Genomic DNA, 20,586 nt, shown 5'->3' with positions numbered 1-20,586 from the left:
TATCTCTCGAAGAAAGCGTTCCAGAAAAATTCAACAGCTTTATTGCAGATTATTTTCCCCATCCAAATTTCAACCAATAGAATTGCACTATTCGACGTCACGTGGTATAACCTAAATGATTTTTAACTGAAAATTTTCTCAGCTGTGCAGAACTTTTTTATTTCATTTTCTTCTGAAACCACTTGTTCCCGAGATGAATGCACAACAATCAAATCTTTAAAAACTTCACTGCAACAAAGAGGCGCAGAGAACTTTAACAAGAGACCTTTATTGTAGATTATTTTTTCCGTCGAAATTTCAACCAATAGAATTGCACCATTCGATGTCACGTGGTACCTAAATGATTAACTGAGAATTTTCGCAACTGTAAAGAACTTTTTTATTTCATTCTCTCCTGAAACCACTTGTGTTTTAAATAACTGCATGGCAAACAAATGTGGAAAATTCCTCAAATAAAAAATTACAGACGAAACTCATCATTTATTCCATTAAAGTAAAGTTTACTTAATTGACGAGTAATAATTTACGATCGATAAAAATAAAGTTTACTTATTTTACTTACAAAAAAAAGGTATTTCATCCCCTGTATGCAATTCCCTCAAGAAGGGACAGAATACATAATTTTTACGGGACCAACTTCAGTGATAGGCATATCAATCAATCATAATTACCGTCAAATTGTGAAGTTGTCAATTTTTAACATAAATCTTAAAAATTTTAAACATGAAAATAACCATCAATTTGTACATTTCAATTTCGAAATATTCTATCAACCAATAATTTAGGTAGGAAGATTGACGATTATTTGGATAATCGAAAATCAAGTGCCTAAAGTTAGAATTAGCTAATTAACTAAAAATTACATTTCAAATATTTTTTTTACCATCAATCGAAAAGTTTAGCTAATAACACGCACGAAAAAATTCAATAGAAAAACCTATCGTATTCGTTAGAAAATTCTATGGAATTTCTACTAAACTTTCTATTAGTTTTTGGCTGATTCTATTAACATGTTCAATAGAAAACATTCAATGGAAGAAATCAACAGAATTCGATTTTTCTATATAACTTATTCTCTTCATATATTTTCTATAGAATTTGCTCGACTCAAATTTTCAAAGCTTTTTTCATTCTATTTTTCTTTTCTTCTCGTCAAAAAAATCAAACGAAAAAACTTAAATTTGAGCCGAGGAAATTCTATAGGAAATATCTCAACAGAATAAGTTATGCAGAAAAATTGAATTCTATTGACTTTTTCTACTGAATATTTACTATTGAACGTTTTATTGTAATTATGGGATTTATCAGGATGAAAGTCAATGAAAACAGAGAGTNGGAAGAAATCAACAGAATTCGATTTTTCTATATAACTTATTCTCTTCATATATTTTCTATAGAATTTGCTCGACTCAAATTTTCAAAGCTTTTTTCATTCTATTTTTCTTTTCTTCTCGTCAAAAAAATCAAACGAAAAAACTTAAATTTGAGCCGAGGAAATTCTATAGGAAATATCTCAACAGAATAAGTTATGCAGAAAAATTGAATTCTATTGACTTTTTCTACTGAATATTTACTATTGAACGTTTTATTGTAATTATGGGATTTATCAGGATGAAAGTCAATGAAAACAGAGAGTTAGGTAAAACTGAACTATTTATTTGAGAGGTCTTCATGCCTCTTCTCTCCTCGAGAGACTGACTCCTTAGAGAGAAACTGCAGTGCTCCTTTGCCGTTTCGCCTCCATGGTTTCCCTTGTCACCATGTGTCGGACAAGGGTCCGTTGTTCTTGAAATTTGTGTGTGTAAGGGACACAGGCCCCACATATATATAAACCGCTCGTAAAAGAAAATCCTGGGAAAGAGAAAATAATTTGGAATGTACGACGCAGTAGAGAAGTAAACAGTTGAGTGATTTTGTAAATTCCAATACATTTCAATAGAATCCGCCAAAAACTAATAGAAATTCAATAGAATGTTCTAACGAATTCGATAGGTTTTTCTATTAAATTTTTTCGTCCGTGAAATTCTGTAATATTTAAAATTTGTTAAATAGAGTTAAACTTTGAACAATATAAGGAGATGATCCTTTTTAATATTGTCAAAATCTAATATTATTGCCTATCCCTGACCAACTTCCTGGACATCAAATCCCCTCATGAGTGTGTTCTGCACCCCCCACCCCTCAATCCTCAATACTTCCTAAACATTGACACTCTTCTCGATGATGATCTCGTCCTCCCTCAGATAAAGTACATGACTCTCGAACCCCTCCTGCATCTCCACCCTCACCTCCTCCCCCAAATCCTCGCAACCCTCACCCCCTTCCCCTCTGTCGTCGGTACGAACCAACCCCTGCTGACAATTCCTGGCCTGTCCACTCCCCGGTGTCGAGTTGGTCCCGCTATCCACCCCCTCACCCCCCGGCAAAACCATCGTCACCCCCGTGACGCCCCCCGGACCGTTCTTCCTGCTGGCGATCAACGACGCCCGCACCTTCTTCTGCGAGGCAACACTCGCCCGCAGTTCACCCCCAGCATTCCCACTCTTCCCCTTGACTCTCCCGGGAAATAAAAAACCGCAGATGAAGGCCTTCAGCGCAGCTCTAAAGTCCTTCAAATGATAAGCGTAGAGAATGGGATTCCCCACCGAATTCACGTGTGACAAAATAATACTAAAATTGAGAACGAAATCACTGACGTCGCAGTCGGGGCAGAAGGCCTTGACGCAGTTGATGGTGTAGAGAGGAAACCAGCAGATGATGAAGAATATGACGATTCGCGAGAGATTCTGGGTCGCCTTGACTTCTCTCTTCTGAGCGGCTCCTAGGAGACGCAGCATCATCGGTCCTGATGACGAGTCGTTGCTCATCAGCTTGACTTTGCACTTGTGGCTCTTTGATTTTGGCCCGGTGGGGTTGATCGGCTTCATCGGCATCATCTGCTGCAACTAATTATGAAGTATTGGGATTACGAGAGAATGAGAGGGAGGGCTTTGAGTACCTGTTGGATGACGACGCGGTAGATGTGGGCGTAGAAGGCGGCGATGAGGAAGGCCGGGAAGATTATGGTGGCGAAGTAGAGGAAGACGAGATAGTTGTAATCCATAACTTCTACAAAGATGCATTTCTCGTCGGTTTTTTTAATGCCCGAGTTCCAGCCGAGGAGGGGGAGGAAGCCCACGAGGGTACCGGCGATCCAGCAGACGCAGATTATTCCTGGGGGAGGAGGTGGGAGATTCATTTTATGAGGGATTAGATCGAACATTTTGGGGTAAATGTTTGCGGAGGGGCCTGCGTTGGAAAATTATTGTCGTTAAGGGGAGACTACACTATGAGTTTTAAAAGTTGTGGGCGATTGGAGTGAGATTTCTCATACATTGAAGATCCATTGCATATGTCTAAAAACCAATAATTAGTGCAAAAAATTAATTGTTTATTGTTCGTTTGCTTCGCACACGCTTGTGCTTTTCAAAAATGAAACAATTTTTACGTTTTTTTTCTGGTAATTTTTATTGAATTTTTCTCTCCGTGTTGAAGTGGCTCGAAGCCCTATCAATGAAAATATCCGCCAAAAATATCAGAAATAGTTGGATTTTCAAATTTTTAGTCCGAAACGTCGGGCCGTGTACCGTGTACAAACAAATTTTTAGAAAAACCGGCTAATTTATTTCCATAATTATCTTGAAAAATTGCTGCGGTCAAGACTTTTTTAATCGTCTAATTTCGGATGAAAGGAAGAGAAATATGATATGTTTAAAAACGAATAATTAGTGTAAAAAACTAATTGTTTATTGTTCGTTTGCTTCGCACACGCTTGTGCTTTTCAAAAATGAAACAATTTTTACGTTTTTTTTCTGGTAATTTTTATTGAATTTTTCTCTCCGTGTTGAAGTGGCTCGAAGCCCTATCAATGAAAATATCCGCCAAAAATATCATAAATAGTTGGATTTTCAAATTTTTAGTCCGAAACGTCGGGCCGTGTACCGTGTACAAACAAATTTTTAGAAAAACCGGCTAATTTATTTCCATAATTATCTTGAAAAATTGCTGCGGTCAAGACTTTTTTAATCGTCTAATTTCGGATGAAAGGAAGAGAAATATCATATGTTTAAAAACGAATAATTAGTGTAAAAAACTAATTGTTTATTGTTCGTTTGCTTCGCACACGCTTGTGCTTTTCAAAAATGAAACAATTTTTACGTTTTTTTTCTGGTAATTTTTATTGAATTTTTCTCTCCGTGTTGAAGTGGCTCGAAGCCCTATCAATGAAAATATCCGCCAAAAATATCATAAATAGTTGGATTTTCAAATTTTTAGTCCGAAACGTCGGGCCGTGTACCGTGTACAAACAAATTTTTAGAAAAACCGGCTAATTTATTTCCATAATTATCTTGAAAAATTGCTGCGGTCAAGACTTTTTTAATCGTCTAATTTCGGATGAAAGGAAGAGAAATATGATATGTTTAAAAACGAATAATTAATGCAAAAAAATTAATTGTTTGTGTTAATTTTTCAAAAATGAAACATAATTTTTACGTTTTCTTTCTGGTAATTTTTATTGAATTTTTCTCTCCGTGTTGAAGTGGCTCGAAGCCCTATCAATGAAAATATCCGCCAAAAATATCATAAATAGTTGGGTTTTCAAATTTTTAGTCCGAAACGTCGGGCCGTGTACCGTGTACAAACAAATTTTTAGAAAAACCGGCTAATTTGTTTCCATAATTATCTTGAAAAATTGCTACGGTCAAGACTTTTTTAATCGTCTAATTTCGGATGAAAGGAAGAGAAATATGATATGTTTAAAAACGAATAATTAGTGCAAAAAACTAATTGTTTATTGTTCGTTTGCTTCGCACACGCTTGTGCTTCTCAAAAACGAAACATAATTTTTACGTTTTCTTTCTGGTAATTTTTATTGAATTTTTCTCTCAGTGTTGAAGTGGCTCGAAGCCCTATCAATGAAAATATCCGCCAAAAATATCATAGATAGTTGGATTTTCAAATTTTTAGTCCGAAACGTCGGGCCGTGTACCGTGTACAAGCAAATTGTTAGAAAAACCGTCTAATTTGTTTCCATAATTATCTTGAAAAATTGCTACGGTCAAGACTTTTTTAATCGTCTAATTTCGGCTGAAAGGAAGAGAAATATGATATGTTTAAAAACGAATAATTAATGCAAAAAAATTAATTGTTTGTGTTAATTTTTCAAAAATGAAACATAATTTTTACGTTTTCTTTCTGGTAATTTTTATTGAATTTTTCTCTCCGTGTTGAAGTGACTCGAAGCCCTATCAATGAAAATATCCGCCAAAAATATCATAAATAGTTGGGTTTTCAAATTTTTAGTCCGAAACGTCGGGCCGTGAACCGTGTACAAGCAAATTGTTAGAAAAACCGTCTAATTTGTTTCCATAATTATCTTGAAAAATTGCTACGGTCAAGACCTTTTTAATCGTCTAATTTCGGATGAAAGGAAGAGAAATATCATGTGTTGACATTATCGATAATGGGAATAGAGGCGTGTGCATGTGTCATTGCGGCAAGTTGCAGTCAGATAGTCCACTGGAAACGCATGTTCGTGTTTGAACTCAGCGACTCGACGGAGGATAATTGAGATGAGCTTGATTAACTCATTAGCGAAGTGGGACAACGTAGTAAGTCGAATATGAGGTTCCTGTTGCATGTGGAATTATCGAGGTGAGGATTCATCAACGGGAAAATGTCACGAGACTTTTTTCGAAATTGAGGAAATTCTGGGTAAAAAATAACTCCTGGAATAACTCCTGTCATTACGGAAATAGTTTGAGATTAACGAAATATGAATAATCGATTTAATATTTCTTCTAAATTGAGATTTCTATGGAACTGCAGTGGAATGTTTTTTTAAATGTTTGTTTATGTATTTCACTGAAATTAATCGTTATTAAGACAATGTAACAATTTAACAAGGGATAAAACGACTTGAGGAAAAAAAGTTGTAATAAAAATTGAATCGACAAAATGGTTTGTGAGTTTTTATAGAGTTATTCTGTTTAAAAATTTGATCCTTGTTAAGCTTCGAACCAACATTTCTGGCTCCAAATAAAGACTTATTTGATGTTTTCTTGCCTCCGCAGGAAATATAAATTTTCTAATAATAAATCATCATCTATTTTCATTTATCACTTTATATTAGTTTTCTAAATTGAATTATATTTCTTCTTTAATCAATTGTGTTAGATTTCTTGTGAAAATGTTTGTATACACGGACGAAAAATTTGATAGAAAAACCTATAGAATTCGTTAGTAAATTCTATTGAACTGTTCTATTAGTTTTCGGCCGATTCTATTGAAATGTTCAATAGAAAATATTCAGTAGAAAAAGTCAATAGAATTCAATTTTTCTGTATAACTTATTCTATTGAGATATTTTCTATAGAATTTCCTGGGCGCCAATTTTTCAAATTTTCTCGTTTGATTTTCTTGATGAGAAGAAAAGAAAAATAGAATGAAAAAAACTTGGAAAATTTGAGTCGAGCAAATTCTGTAGAAAATATCTCAATAGAATAAATTGTATAGAAAAATTGAATTCTGTTGACTTTCTCTACTGAATATTTTCTATTGAACATTTTTCAGTAGAATTGGCCAAAAACTAATAGAACAGTTCAACAGAAATTCAACAGAATTTTCTAACGAATTCGATGGATTTTTCCATTACATTTTTTGTAAACTGCCCAGTAGATGGACGTTTGTTTTTTAGCAATTGGAAAAAAAAATTGATCGAAAAAAAATCGTCACTCAAGGGTTAAGAATCCCAACAGTTAGTGAAAATTCAAAGCAACAATTCACATTTCAGTATTTTTTTGCGTAATTTCTTATCTAAAAGTAGCTCGTCCATCTATAGGGCAGTGTCCATCTACTGGGTAGCTTACACGGAAAAAAATTTTTTTAGAAAAATTCTAGTGCTAGCACGGGAAAAGAGGCGCAAAGTGACGGCCAGGAAAAAATTTCAGTGCCGGCACTAGAAATTTTATTGGGGAACACGTGAATTTTTCCCCGTATTTCTGTGAAAATTTCACAGAAAACCCCCGAAATTTTATCAGAAATACCAAGAAATTTTACCTTAAGGCTGTCAAGTGAATTTGAAAAAAGATTTTTAAAAAATTTTTTCTTTCCCTCCATCATTGGAGAAATATGTATTCATCCATCCGACGAAATTTCAAACCCGCAACCGGAACTAGACATCGAGAAAATAAATGCGGAAAATCCTCTATTTCGCGTGACGAACCTCGAGAAAGCATGGGATCAAATGGGTACGGCGGGTTGAAATATCTCTCTTATTCACCCCGGTACCCCATTGTTTTTTGTCGCCATCACATTGAACACATCATTCCCCATATCTTCAAATTTTTTCAAATTTTTCTTGAGTTCCTAGGGGGTTGAAACGTTCAATTTAATCAAAACTCCCTAAGAGTCCGTGTATAAGATTGATTTTGTTTATTTAATTTCTCGATATCCATAAGTTCTAAAATTTTAAAATTGTCACCGATGTTCACCATCTGTCTAATACTATTAATTAAAAAAATTATTTTTGTTGGTGAATGTCAATTTTCAAGGTCATCGCCAAATTCACTTGGCACCCTTAACAGCACTGGAATTTTTCGCAGCCGGTGGATTGTGATTTTTTCCAGTACTCGTACTGGAATTTTTCTAGAAAATTTCTCTCCGTGTATCCTGTCCTCATCACTCACAATAAGCAAAAACAAAATTCTTCCAATCCCTCATTATCGATCAACCCACCCGCCCCCGCAGCTCATGTTCCACCTGTCATCGGAAGCCTCAACACCCGCCCATGGGAAATTAAACGTCAAGTACCTATAGCTGTTTTGGTGCGTACATTCCTGGAGTAGCCCATCGGATAGAGTATCGCCCAGTACCTGTCGATGGACACCGCAACCAGGCAGAATATGCTTATCGTGCACAAAACAACGAGCACCGACACCGTGAACAGGCAGGCATAGAGGTTCGTCGGCAGGCCAATGCTGGCGAGAACAGCGAAGGGAATGGCGAAGAGTCCCACCAGGAGATCGGCCGATGCCAGCGAAATGATGTAGTAATTGGTCCTTCGCCTCAGCTTCTTGTCCCTGCTGAAGACCGTGATGACCAGGCCATTCCCCACTACCGCACACACCGCCACGACAATCTCGCAGACAGCGTACGGCAGGTTCAGCTCAGCCTTCTCCGAGGATTTGTAGTAATTTTTATGAATCGATGATTCACTCGAGTTCACATCGTAAGAACTCATTCTTCCACGGGTTTCAGTCTTCTCTTTCGCTTCTTAGACGACTTTTCGATTATTTTTAGATGGTGAAGACGGTGGATTGGTAATTGCTGACACATTATTCCCGGTCTTACCCATTAGATGTTAATTATGAGATTGGTTTATTTAGCTATTAGCCGAGTGACATTAACTGACTGGAGAGGTTTTGCGGGCAAATTTCTCCGAATTTTTTCATTAGTTTCATGATGGAGCTCTAGTTGCTTGAGATTGAGTTCGTTAATTATTTCTTCTGTTATTCAGTTTTTCGATTTTTTTTGTAAAGCTTCACTGTCACTTCCACAATTTTACGTCTTTGGGATATCACGGGCGGGAAACATTTTTATTTCGGAGTAGATTAATTTTAGATTTACAAGAAGTAAATTAATTTTGTCGCGCAGTTGCGGTTTTAATCGAGACACTAAATTTTTGGTTTAATTTGGGGGGAGCATGCGATTTGATTGTTATTGCGTCACTTCATGGTTTTAGTTCAAGATCAATTTTATTTTTCTTAGAGATGGAAAAAGTTTTTGAGGAATTGAATTTTACGTTGGGCTGTTTCGGGGATTTTTACAAAGAAGGAATTATTTAATTTTTAGTGCATCATTTGTGTTTTAATTTAAAACTGAAATTCGTATTTCAATTTAAATGAAATCACTCGCCGGGAAACTTTGAGAGGATTTCCAGTTTTATTTCTTTTTTTAAGAAGAAATAATTGAGTTGATTTCGTATCACTTCCGTTTCACTTCAACATTAGAATTTGACATTCAATTTTAAATGGGTTTGATTCGGGAATTTTTTCGAAGAAGAAATAATTTAATTGTTACTTCATCACTTCTGTTTTAATTAAAAACTCAAATTCGTCTGTCAATTTAAAAGACCACACTCCTGCATGTCGTAGAAACATCAAGAGAATTTTCTGTTTTATTTCCTTTTTAAAGAAAAAATAACTGAATTATTATCGTATGACTTTCATTGCGATTAAAATTTAAAAATCGTCTTCAATCAAAAAGACAAAAACAAAAAAAAATGTGTGGAATAGTTTTAAAGAAGAAATAATTTAATTGCTGTTGCAATACTTCTGTTTTAATTAAACACTCAAATTCGTCTGTCAATGTAAAACACCACACTCCTGCATGTCGTAGAAATATCAAGAGAATTTCCTGTTTTATTCAATTTTTTAAAGAAGAAATAACTGAATTATTATCGTATCACTTTTATTTCAATTAAAATTTAAAAATCGTCCTTTAAGCAAGAAGAGAAAAACAAAAAAGTGGGTAGAATAGTTTTAAAGAAGAAATCATTTAATTGCTATTGCATCACTTCTGTTTTAATTAAAAACTAAAATTTGTCTTTGAATTTAAAAGAAAACACTAAACATCAAGAGGACTTCCTGTTTTATTTCCTTGTTTAAAGAAAAAATGACTGAATTATTATCGCATCACTTCCATTTCGATTAAAAGTTAAAATTCGCCTGTTCCATCCATTCGAGAAAAAAAGACAAAAAAAATTATGTGGAACAATTTTAAAGAAGAAATAATTGAATTGTTATCAAATCACTTCCGTTTTAATTCAAAACTTGAATTCATCTCCTACTTCAGAAGAAGAAAAAATTGAATGGAATAGGAATTGAACAAATCACCACGTGTTGTTGATAATATTAATATTATAGTTTGAATACAACGAGAGGGACTCGACTGCGTTCCTCTCTGGCATGATACTGACTACCGCGGCGACTGATCTTGGCCTCGCATGGGGATCGAGAAGCGACGCACGTCGCCGTGGTGCGATGCCCCACAAACTATTGAAACATCTATTTTCGAGGAAATTTTTTTAATTTTTTTAATGCAAATATCTGACAAATGGCTGAAGTCCGGTTGCACCAGGTCCAGTAAACAAAATCCTCAGTTAAGGAGAGACTACTATGAGTTTTAAAAATCGCGGGCGATTGGTGAGATCTCTGATGATATATGTCTAAAAATAAATAATTAGCGCAAAAAAATTGATTGTTTATTGTTCGTTTGCCCCGCACAAGCAGAAAATGTTGAAAATAGTACAGGGCCTCCAATTTTTGAGCTTCAGAGGTTTCTTTTTATTCAAAATTTTTGAAAATATATGCGCAATAATAATTACGAATTGGTTTTTTGAAATTTGACTCCTTCACAACTAATTTTGTTTTGTTTAAAATAAAAATTTGCGCCATTCATATCAGTAGCGAAGTGGTAAAACGGTTTAAGTCGACTCATCTCCCAGTAGAGTTTTTGAAGAATATTTCCGAAACTAAGCGAGATAGCGGAATTTTTATGATTACTTTTCTTGTAGCATTCAATCGGCTCTACAAAAAAGGTTATACCAAAAATTTTGCTATCTCCCTTAGATTCCGAGATATTCATTGAAAACTGGTCAATAGTCGAGATTGACTTGTACCGTTTTACCACTTCGCTACTGATATGTAGCTTTTTCGAGAGTTCGATCATGAGATCCTCTGGAATTTTCCACAAGACAACACCGAACAAACGCCAGAGTCAAAAATTATGTCTACAAAGAGGTATATCTTTCAGTAAATGGTATATATATTTATGTCTGTTATGTTTTCCATCGATAACGCCCGCATAATTAACATTGAATTATTTTCTGATCTTCGATACCAACATCATTTCCAACAGAACATGTGTTGATCCTCAATTGAAGTTTTCATGGATTTCGACGTTTCGACTGATTCTCGATGGAAATTTCCATCCCTTTTCAATAAAAAAAAATTCATGGATTTTCAAAAGAAGTTTTCATCATTTCCCATGAATTTCTCCTCAGTATTACTATAGAAATTTATATAAGTCAAATAGGATACTGATTCAAATCAACTTACAATAATAACGTGACGAATCATATAAAATTAATTATAGTGAAAGGCGCGCGGAGCGCGCCTTCGATCTCATCATAGAAAAAAATGATGTGCAAAGTATCCATTCCATTGCTAATTTGTTAGAAAAACTATCTACGTTCTATGAAGATAAAAGCAATTTCCTGCAAGTATTCCTGACCAAAGATTACCAAAATTTTCAACATCAGAAAATCTGTTGATCCTCAATTGAAGTTTTCATGGATTTCGACGTATCGCCGACTGATTCTCGATGGAAATTTCCATCCCTTTCCAATAAAAAAAAATTCATGGATTTTCAAAAGAAGTTTTCATCATTTCCCACGAATTTCTCCTCAGTATTACTATCGAATTTTATATACGTCAAATAGGATACTGATTCAAATCAACTTACAATAATAACGTGACGAATCATATTAAATCAATTATAGTGAAAGGCGCGCGGAGCGCGCCTTCGAACTCGTCATAGAAAAAAAATGATGTGCAAAGTATCCATTCTATTGCTAATTTGTTAGAAAAACTATCTACGTTCTATGAAGATAAAAGCAATTTCCTGCAAGTATTCCTGACCAAAGATTACCAAAATTTTCAACATCAGAAAATCTGTTGATCCTCAATTGAAGTTTTCATGGATTTCGACGTATCGCCGACTGATTCTCGATGGAAATTTCCATCCCTTTCCAATAAAAAAAAATTCATGGATTTTCAAAAGAAGTTTTCATCATTTCCCACGAATTTCTCCTCAGTATTACTATAGAATTTTATATACGTCAAATAGGATACTGATTCAAATCAACTTACAATAATAACGTGACGAATCATATAAAATTAATTATAGTGAAAGGCGCGCGGAGCGCGCCTTCGATCTCATCATAGAAAAAAATGATGTGCAAAGTATCCATTCTATTGCTAATTTGTTAGAAAAACTATCTACGTTCTATGAAGATAAAAGCAATTTCCTGCAAGTATTCCTGACCAAAGATTACCAAAATTTTCAACATCAGAAAATCTGTTGATCCTCAATTGAAGTTTTCATGGATTTCGACGTATCGCCGACTGATTCTCGATGGAAATTTCCATCCCTTTCCAATAAAAAAAAATTCATGGATTTTCAAAAGAAGTTTTCATCATTTCCCACGAATTTCTCCTCAGTATTACTATCGAATTTTATATACGTCAAATAGGATACTGATTCAAATCAACTTACAATAATAACGTGACGAATCATATAAAATTAATTATAGTGAAAGGCGCGCGGAGCGCGCCTTCGATCTCATCATAGAAAAAAATGATGTGCAAAGTATCCATTCTATTGCTAATTTGTTAGAAAAACTATCTACGTTCTATGAAGATAAAAGCAATTTCCTGCAAGTATTCCTGACCAAAGATTACCAAAATTTTCAACATCAGAAAATCTGTTGATCCTCAATTGAAGTTTTCATGGATTTCGACGTATCGCCGACTGATTCTCGATGGAAATTTCCATCCCTTTCCAATAAAAAAAAATTCATGGATTTTCAAAAGAAGTTTTCATCATTTCCCACGAATTTCTCCTCAGTATTACTATAGAAATTTATATACGTCAAATCAACTTACAATAATAACGTGACGAATCATATAAAATTAATTATAGTGAAAGGCGCGCGGAGCGCGCCTTCGAACTCGTCATAGAAAAAAAATGATGTGCAAAGTATCCGTTCGGAAGTATATTGCTAATTTATTAGAAAAAATATCTACGTTCTATGAAGATAAAAGCAATTTCCTGCAAGTATTCCTGACCAAAGTATAACCAAAAATTTTCAACATCAGAAAATTTTGCATTCAAATGTACACCTTGAAGGTACCAATCCCCAGCCCCACAGGCAATTTCGATTGAATCACCACCAGCAAGTAGCACCGCAACCTCCGGTACAAGCACGAACACTTGCAGCTCATTGTAGTTAACTGGAAAATAGCTGAGCACTTTAAATTGCCAGCTGAATCAATCGCAGCAGTGTGAATGCAATTGACAATTTAAAGACGCGTGTGTCTTTGAACTACTCCATTAAATCATCGTATTAGATAAAACCCCAGACGATGTCTCATTTCTTTGGCAGGAGTCACGAGGGAAAAATAGAGTGACGAATAACTCGGTTGAGGATCCGGTGGCGCGATCCAATTAAAAGCTGTAACGTCCTCAGACACCTGAGGATTGTTGATTCTCCCAATTAACCGGTGCACAAAGCTTCAGTTTTCATATTTTCATAAAAATAAAGGAACAACATTCAGGAGTTGTCACATACATAATTTTATTGTCAAATGTACATTTTTGTAAAAATATCGTGTCTGTCATTAATGAATTAGTAACAATGACGTGAGTTAATTGATTACCATCAATTATAATTGTCAATAATTGAAATTAAGTGAAAAGAAATTCTCGTTACTTTTGAAATAATTAATCATTAATGATTAAAAATTGACTTATCACATCCCACCTTTGCTTATTCCCCCAAAAAACAGTGATTCTTGAAGAAAAAAATCAGGAGACAATTTTTGTTACTGAGAAAATTCCCTGGAGGGAAATTTCTCCACATTTTCCCCTAAAATTCCTTGTTCTCAAGATAATTCAATAGTTTTTTCCCTCTGTCGCGATATATTTCATCGCTTTCTCACTAAACTCCTCCATTAATTCCCGGAGAAAGCAGTGGCACTGGCTGTAAATCTATTTGGACTGGCCCTAGTGATCAATGGCTCAAAAATAGCCCCAATGACAATGTAAAAAATCCAGGTACAACTCACAATAAATAATGAGGCTGGTACGCCATAACCGATGAGACGTAACAGAATAACACAGATTAAAATAGCTGTCATAAAGTTATAGCTAGCTAGCACTCGCAGAGACAGTCTCGGTGGAATTTTTTTTTCTGAACCAACTGTGAAGCCCCCATTCACGCGTTTAGGTAGTTGTCTCACTGATGTCGGGGGCTGAAGCACTTTTTTCGTCAGACGTCCCACGAAGTCTTCCCGATTGTAAAACATCTCTATCTGACGTTCGTACTGCAATTATGAGAATTCGTTACTAATTTAATTAAATTTAGTGAACAATTGCATAGTTTTTTATTTCAACGAGTGGAAGTTGTTTGAATCAACGAAATTCTGATTCAATTTCATTTGAAAAAGTAAAATTATGTGGCTCATGACGTTGAATTGAGGGTCAAAAGACCCTTAAAGATATTTTGAGTTGAAGAGCAAATGGTTTCGAGGGCGAAGGACACTTCGAGAAAGGGTGAAACACGCCTGTGATATAAGGGCTGAATGATTTTGAGGGTCAAACGGCCCTTGAAGATGTTCAAATGCAAGGCCAAACGGTCTTGAGGGTCAAACAACATATAAAAATGGTTTAAAGGGGCAAATCACCCTCAAGGACTCTTAAAGAAAGACCCAAACGATCCTCAAGAACCTGTGGAATGGGGATTCAATGACTTTAAAGGTCAAACGACCCTTGAGAACGTTTACACTGAGGGTCAACTCTTAAAGATGTTTGGAGTTGAAGATCAAATGGTTGCGAAGGTCGAATGATCCTCAAAGCTTTAGAATAGAGGTCAAACGAACCTTAAGAACCTTTAAAATGAGCTTTAAATAGTTTGGAGGGTCGAACGAACCTTGAGGACGTTTGGAGTCACTGGTCGAATAGTTCTGAGAGTCAAGCGGCCCTTAGGGACGTTTAAATTGAAGGTCAAATGGTCCTGAGGGTCGAACGACCCTTGATGACTATTGAGATGAGAATCAAACGACCTTCAATGACGTTTGAATTGAAGGGTAAAAAGTTTTGAGGGTCAAACGACCCTCAAGCACTTTGGGCGTTGCGGGCCGAGTACTTTCGAGGGTCAAACAACCCTCGAGAACGATTAAATTGAGGGTTAAATGGTCGTAAGGGTCAAATAATCCTCAAAGCCTTTGAAAGTAGAGATCGAACGAACTTTAAGAACTTTTAGAATGAGGTTTAAATAGCCTAGCGACCCTTGAGGATGTTCGAAATGAGGGCCAAATAATTTAAGGATCAAATGACCCTTAATAATCTTCGAAGGGAAACAACCCTCCTACCAACTCAACAACCCTTAATGACTATTGAATTGAGGGTTAAATAATCTTGAGGGTCAAACGACCTTTTAAGACTAATAATAATAATAATAATAATGATAATAATAATAAAATGTAATAATTATAAAACTGGAAAATCAATTATTTTAAATAATAATAATTCTTTTCAGTAAAATATAATGATAGTTTTTTTTTTAGATTAGATTTTATTAGATTTAGATTTCCCTGAACCCCCTCCTCTCCCTCAAAATTACCTTTGAATTAATCATCTCGCAGATTCTGTAGAGCCACCTGACGAGCACCCCACACTCATTGCTCCTCACGGGTTGCAGTTCAGGATCCCCCATGTACTCAATATACCTGCAATGTTGTCTCTCATCCTGAATAGGGACAAACACCCCGGGTCTGCTGTCGTCCACACAAGCCCCCTCACACTGAGACTGACAGAAAGAATCCGAAAGGATACTGTCATGGTACTCCTGATCAGCGACAATAGCCGCCTGTGGAATGTCCTCCACTTTAATCTGAAAGATCTCAATGATCTGTTGTTGCGCAATCGCCAGGAACCCGGGCACCCGCTTCCTCTCGGCAAGTCCAATGTCATCAGTGGAGTGTTCCTCTCCACTGAAGAATTCCCACAATGACCTCAGGAACTTCTTCTCGGTGTTCCTCTTCTCGAGAGCCTCGACGATGCTCGTAGCAGTGAGATGCGCCTGCTTGATGATGCTAAGGAACCAGATGATCTGGGAGACAGTGTTCTCCGAGAACATGGGGACGTACTGGTAGGAGGGCCCCTCGAGCTCGAGGATCTGCTGTCTGGCGACTGCACTCCACTGCTTCGTGGAGATCTTGTTTCGAGTGAGATTACAGTCGTCCATGTAGCATTCAGCCTCTGCCAGCATCTGGGGGAGGTACGGTTGGGAGAAGACTTTGGTGACCCTGAAGAGCATTAAAGCGTTCTTCGGGGCGACCAGATCAGTTCTCATGAACCTGGGGGGAACGTTGAGAGTTACAGCAGGGAAGATGACGGGTTAGGACAGTTCAGGGAGCAGTTACTATTTATGATGGTTGAGGGTCAAATGGTTTTGAGGGGCAAAAGACTTTTAAGGGCCGTTGGAGTTGAGAGTCAAGTGGTCTCAAGACCGTTGAACAACCTTTAAGAACGTTTGGAGTTGAGTGGTCAAACGACCCTTGAGAACGTTCAGAGGTGATAGTCAAATGGTCACAGGACCTTTGGAATTGAGGGTCAAACAACCCTCAAGAACGTTTGGATGTAAGGGTCTATCGACCCTTACAGAACATCGGAGTGAGGGTCAAATGGTCTTGAAAAGGTTTCAGGGTCAAAGGGGTTTTGATCAAGGTAATCAGACAGGCTCATTTAACCCTCATTTAACCCAATAAGAGGCTTATGAATGCCTATGAGGCATATGAAGGCATATAAAATGACCCTTAAGGACGTTTGAAGGTCACGGCCAAACGATCTTTAAGAACGTTTGGAGTTGAGTGTCAAACGACCCTTGAGAACGTTCAGAGGTGAGAATCAAATGACCACAGAACCTTTGGAATTGAGGGTCAAACAAACCTCAAGAACGTTTGGATGTAAGGGTCTATCGACCCTTAAAAAAATTCGGAGTGAGGGTCGAATGGTCTTGAAAATCAAACAACCCCCAAGAACGTTTAGTGTCAAGAAAGAAATGGTCTCAAGGGTCAAAGGGTTTTTAAGCAAGGTGATCAGACAGGCTCATTAACCCTTGACCCTTTCCGTCCTCAAGGGTTGTTTGACCCTCAAGACCATTTGACCCTCAACTAAAAACACAAAAAAAAGTTTCCTGAATTCTTGGAAAACATGACAAACTGGCGGAAGAAAAAATAAAAGAGGCATATGCCAAACTACTTGGTAATAACTAACCTGGGGAGGAGCTGTTGGAAGATACTCGTGTAGGCCAAGAGGTTATTCGCCACAAAGGACATCCAGCGCTCAGGATCGTGGATTTTCCCGCGGTCCTCCTCTGGCGGTTTCCCTTGCTGGCTGTAGGACAACTCCGGGACGTACCTCCAGGGCTGAATGAAGCTCAGCCAGGCCTCCAGGATCAGCCGGAAGGAGCTGTCCAGGGGCCAGTGGTGAATTGCCTTGCGAAGGAATGTGTAGATTTTTCCTTGAACCGAGGGCAGGATGATGCGCTTGAGCTCGTCCATTGCGGATCTGTCGCCACTCGCACTGTTCGCGAACTCGTGGAGGGTCTTGATAAAGGCCCGGACCAGGCGGATGTGCTCGCCGGAGTGGATCGAGTGGCGACGCGGGAGGGAGGAGGCCAGGGTGGAGTTCAGGGGCTGGGAGGGAATCTTCTCCTCCTCGGTGTATTCCAGCCAGAAGTCCAGGAATACTTGAACGACTGTCTCGCTACGCCACACCTGGTATAGAGGCATTTTGGGAGTTTTTTCTTTCAGTTTTCTATTTCATGATTTATTCCAGTGGTGAAGTGGTGAAACGATTCAAGTCGACTTATCTCTTAGTTGAGTTTTTGAAGAATATCTCCGAATCTAAAGGAGCTAACGAAATTTTCGTGATAACCTTTTTTCTAGAGAAAATTGAGTGCTACAAAAAAGGTCTTAACCGAAATTTAGCTATCTCCGTTAGATTCCAAGATATTCACTGAAAAATGGCCTATAGTCAAAATCGGCTTAAACCGTTTTGCCACTTCGCTAATGATTTATTAAGGCCCGAAGGCACCTTATGAACTGGTATATATGTTTTGATTGATTTAGATAGAAGGCATCGAAACGAATATTTTGAAGACAAGAAAATCAAATCGGTCCACTAGTTTTGAAGATATTTGCGGAAAACGATTTAAAAACGAATCGCTTTTTCTCCGAAACTATTAGATCGATGGGGCTGGGATTTTGCACAGAGTTAGTCCTCATTCGGACCTATAATCTGACAAAATTTCCGATTTTTTGGAATTGCTTTAGCCATTTAATTACTCAATTGTCTAAAAATTGACCACCGGGAGGTGGCGGAGGACGTTGTCACCTACAGACATGGTCGCCAAACTTCGTATTTTTATATTGCAGACCATTCTACATCATTTCCAATCAAAATTAGAGAATGTGAAAATCTAAAACTATTCTCTTGACACAAGTAAGACTTGTTTGAGAACTTTGTCGTTTTTCTCTCAATGTGCATTATCAATAAATCCCACCGAGTCGCCCCAAAAGTGTCTCCCCCTCACCTGAGGTAGGCACTGCTGATGAGGTCCGCCGCCCTGTCCCGGGCTCGTTGGAGCACTGGGGGACAGCACCATGGACCTGAGCAGCCTGGGTGTCTGGACCCTCTTGGCCTCCGGCAACTGGACAATCTTCCTCGACGGTATCTTCTTGACGTAAGCCCCGATGATGGGCAGGACCGGGGAGTTGTCCCTGGGCAGAAAATGGTACAGATAGGAGTGCGCAAGCTGCACGTAAACCGTCTCCCAGTTGATCCAGACGTTCTCCTGCTGCTGGAGCTGGAGCCACGGGTTCGTCAGGTGATAGGCGAAGTGGAAGATGTAGTACTCGAAGGGATTCATGGAGAGGGCTGAGGGCATTCTACTGCTGTGGTCATTCTTCAGCTTGTCCGAGTAGAAAGGGGGGATTATTCCCTCCTCCAGCATCACCTGGATCTTCGGTGGCAAATAAGACACTGGGAAATCGTATTTCAAGTAGCAGTCTGGGAGGAGTTTGTAGCAGAGGGAGAATATGGGGCCCTGGGGCCCCAGGAAATTACTCAGGATCTCGTACTCCTGGGGATGCCTTCGGAGGTTTATACTGTGCAGTCCCCAGCCCACGTTGTTAGTCACACCGAAGATCGAGTCGATGAGGAGTGGAAAGACATTTTGGAGTTCTGTTGTGCTGGACTCGTCGATCAGAACTGCCAGTTCTCGGCATCTCTCGGGGAGAGGCAGGTTCAGGTATGCGCGCATTCGGACCTGTTGGGGACAATGGGTTAGTTTTTTGGTGTTGTTGATGATGATGTTATGGAGGTTGAGTTTTTGGTACCGTGGCCACGTCCGTTGGTGCTGGCATTTTGCTGAGGGTTCTTATGCACTTGGGGATGATTTCTGATATTCACTTCTGCGGGGCTATGGGGGCGAACCGGTGTTACATTTTTACAATGCGAAAACGTTTTGATGGTGGACATAACCTAACGAGACCATGGGCAACTGGGCAACTGGGAATTGGGTGAGGGGTTTGGGGAATGCGCGGTCTAGGTACAGATTATGTGTCTGTGGGCAAGAAGTAGAGGTGGTCGATACCCCTCGATACATCGAAGTGTCCCATGTGGTATATTGATATACCGATATTTTTCTATCGATATTTTTAACGACTAATATATAGCTATTCGATATTTTTTCGTCACTAGCATTATAAGACCGAGAGCGAACGCGCGCTACAGCGCGCTGAAATTGTAACAATCATAATTGAAAATCTCAAAGTGAAATTAATCATGAATTAAATTTGCCGCCTCAGACGACTGGAACCAATGAAGAATAAGCGTGACAGGCTTGCGAGATATCGATAGTTATCGACTTTAAGTGTAAATTTTCTTTTTAGAATAGGAAATATCGAAGTCCAAATTTGTTTCGAATTTTTCTGTACTGCTTCTCACGATTTCTCGTCTGGGAATTGGTATTACGTACTTCCCAAACTCGAAAACTTGAAAATCACTACAGAAAAATATTGTTCCTGGGCTGTTCGATGGGGTTTTTTACTCGTGTGGTTGGCCAGTTCTTCACACGAGTAAAAAACCCCATCGCAACAGGCCGGAAATAGTATATTTCGTAACGAGTGCAAAAATGTGTTTTTTGGCGAGTGGGAGGTTTATATCACGAGCCGAAGGCGAGTGATATAATCCCACGAGCTAAAAAACATTTTTTCACGAGTTACAAACAATATTTTTCATCACAATCACGCGGAGCGTGCCGAAAAGTTCACTTTTCGTCACAGCGTGATGAAAAATACTATTTCAGAAATTCGGAAGAGAATAAATGAAATGTCACCACGAAAAAAGAGAAATATTGTTTTTAATACCGCATGATTTTAGTTATTTCAGATTTCATCGGAACTCCTCCCCCTCTCTCATTCAACCCATCGACTCCCTCACTCCCCCCATGGGCTCATGATCATCATTAGAGATGCAAATGCGTTACATGACCCGTCATATGACGGTCATGTGACCGTCATTGACGGTCACATGACGAGGCGTTAATGACGGCTGTCACATTCCCCCTCACCCTTCTGTGACCGACGCAACTTGTCAAGAAAAAATGACAGTCATTTTTCATCTATATAGATGAAA

At 38.0% G+C, this 20,586-nt stretch overlaps 2 protein-coding genes across 2 annotated transcripts; both read right to left on the bottom strand.

Annotated features, from left to right (window-relative positions):
- Window positions 1–2,198: 2,198 nt before the first annotated feature.
- On the bottom strand, window positions 2,199–8,461 carry LOC107040860 (adenosine receptor A2b). The gene is made up of 3 exons (XM_015261124.1): window positions 7,852–8,461; window positions 2,999–3,213; window positions 2,199–2,945 (listed from the first exon to the last, which is right to left on the bottom strand). The coding sequence occupies exons 1-3, from the start codon at window positions 8,279–8,281 to the stop codon at window positions 2,199–2,201; spliced, it is 1,392 nt and encodes a 463-aa protein (XP_015116610.1). The 5' UTR covers window positions 8,282–8,461.
- A 4,973-nt stretch (window positions 8,462–13,434) lies between these two features.
- Window positions 13,435–19,477, bottom strand: LOC107040872 (sphingomyelin phosphodiesterase 4). Its single transcript, XM_015261139.2, has 5 exons — window positions 19,287–19,477; window positions 18,482–19,216; window positions 17,161–17,663; window positions 15,506–16,241; window positions 13,435–14,207 (listed from the first exon to the last, which is right to left on the bottom strand). Exons 1-5 carry the CDS (start codon window positions 19,311–19,313, stop codon window positions 13,836–13,838), a joined length of 2,373 nt encoding a protein of 790 aa, XP_015116625.1. The 5' UTR covers window positions 19,314–19,477; the 3' UTR covers window positions 13,435–13,835.
- Window positions 19,478–20,586: the final 1,109 nt, after the last annotated feature.

This window comes from Diachasma alloeum, unplaced genomic scaffold (assembly GCF_001412515.2).
Source record: "Diachasma alloeum isolate Michigan unplaced genomic scaffold, Dall2.0 Dall_scaffold_00349, whole genome shotgun sequence".
Lineage (NCBI taxonomy): Eukaryota > Metazoa > Arthropoda > Insecta > Hymenoptera > Braconidae > Diachasma > Diachasma alloeum.
The sequence above is the reverse complement of the archived record's forward strand: the minus strand, read 5'-3'. Positions and strand labels throughout refer to the sequence as shown.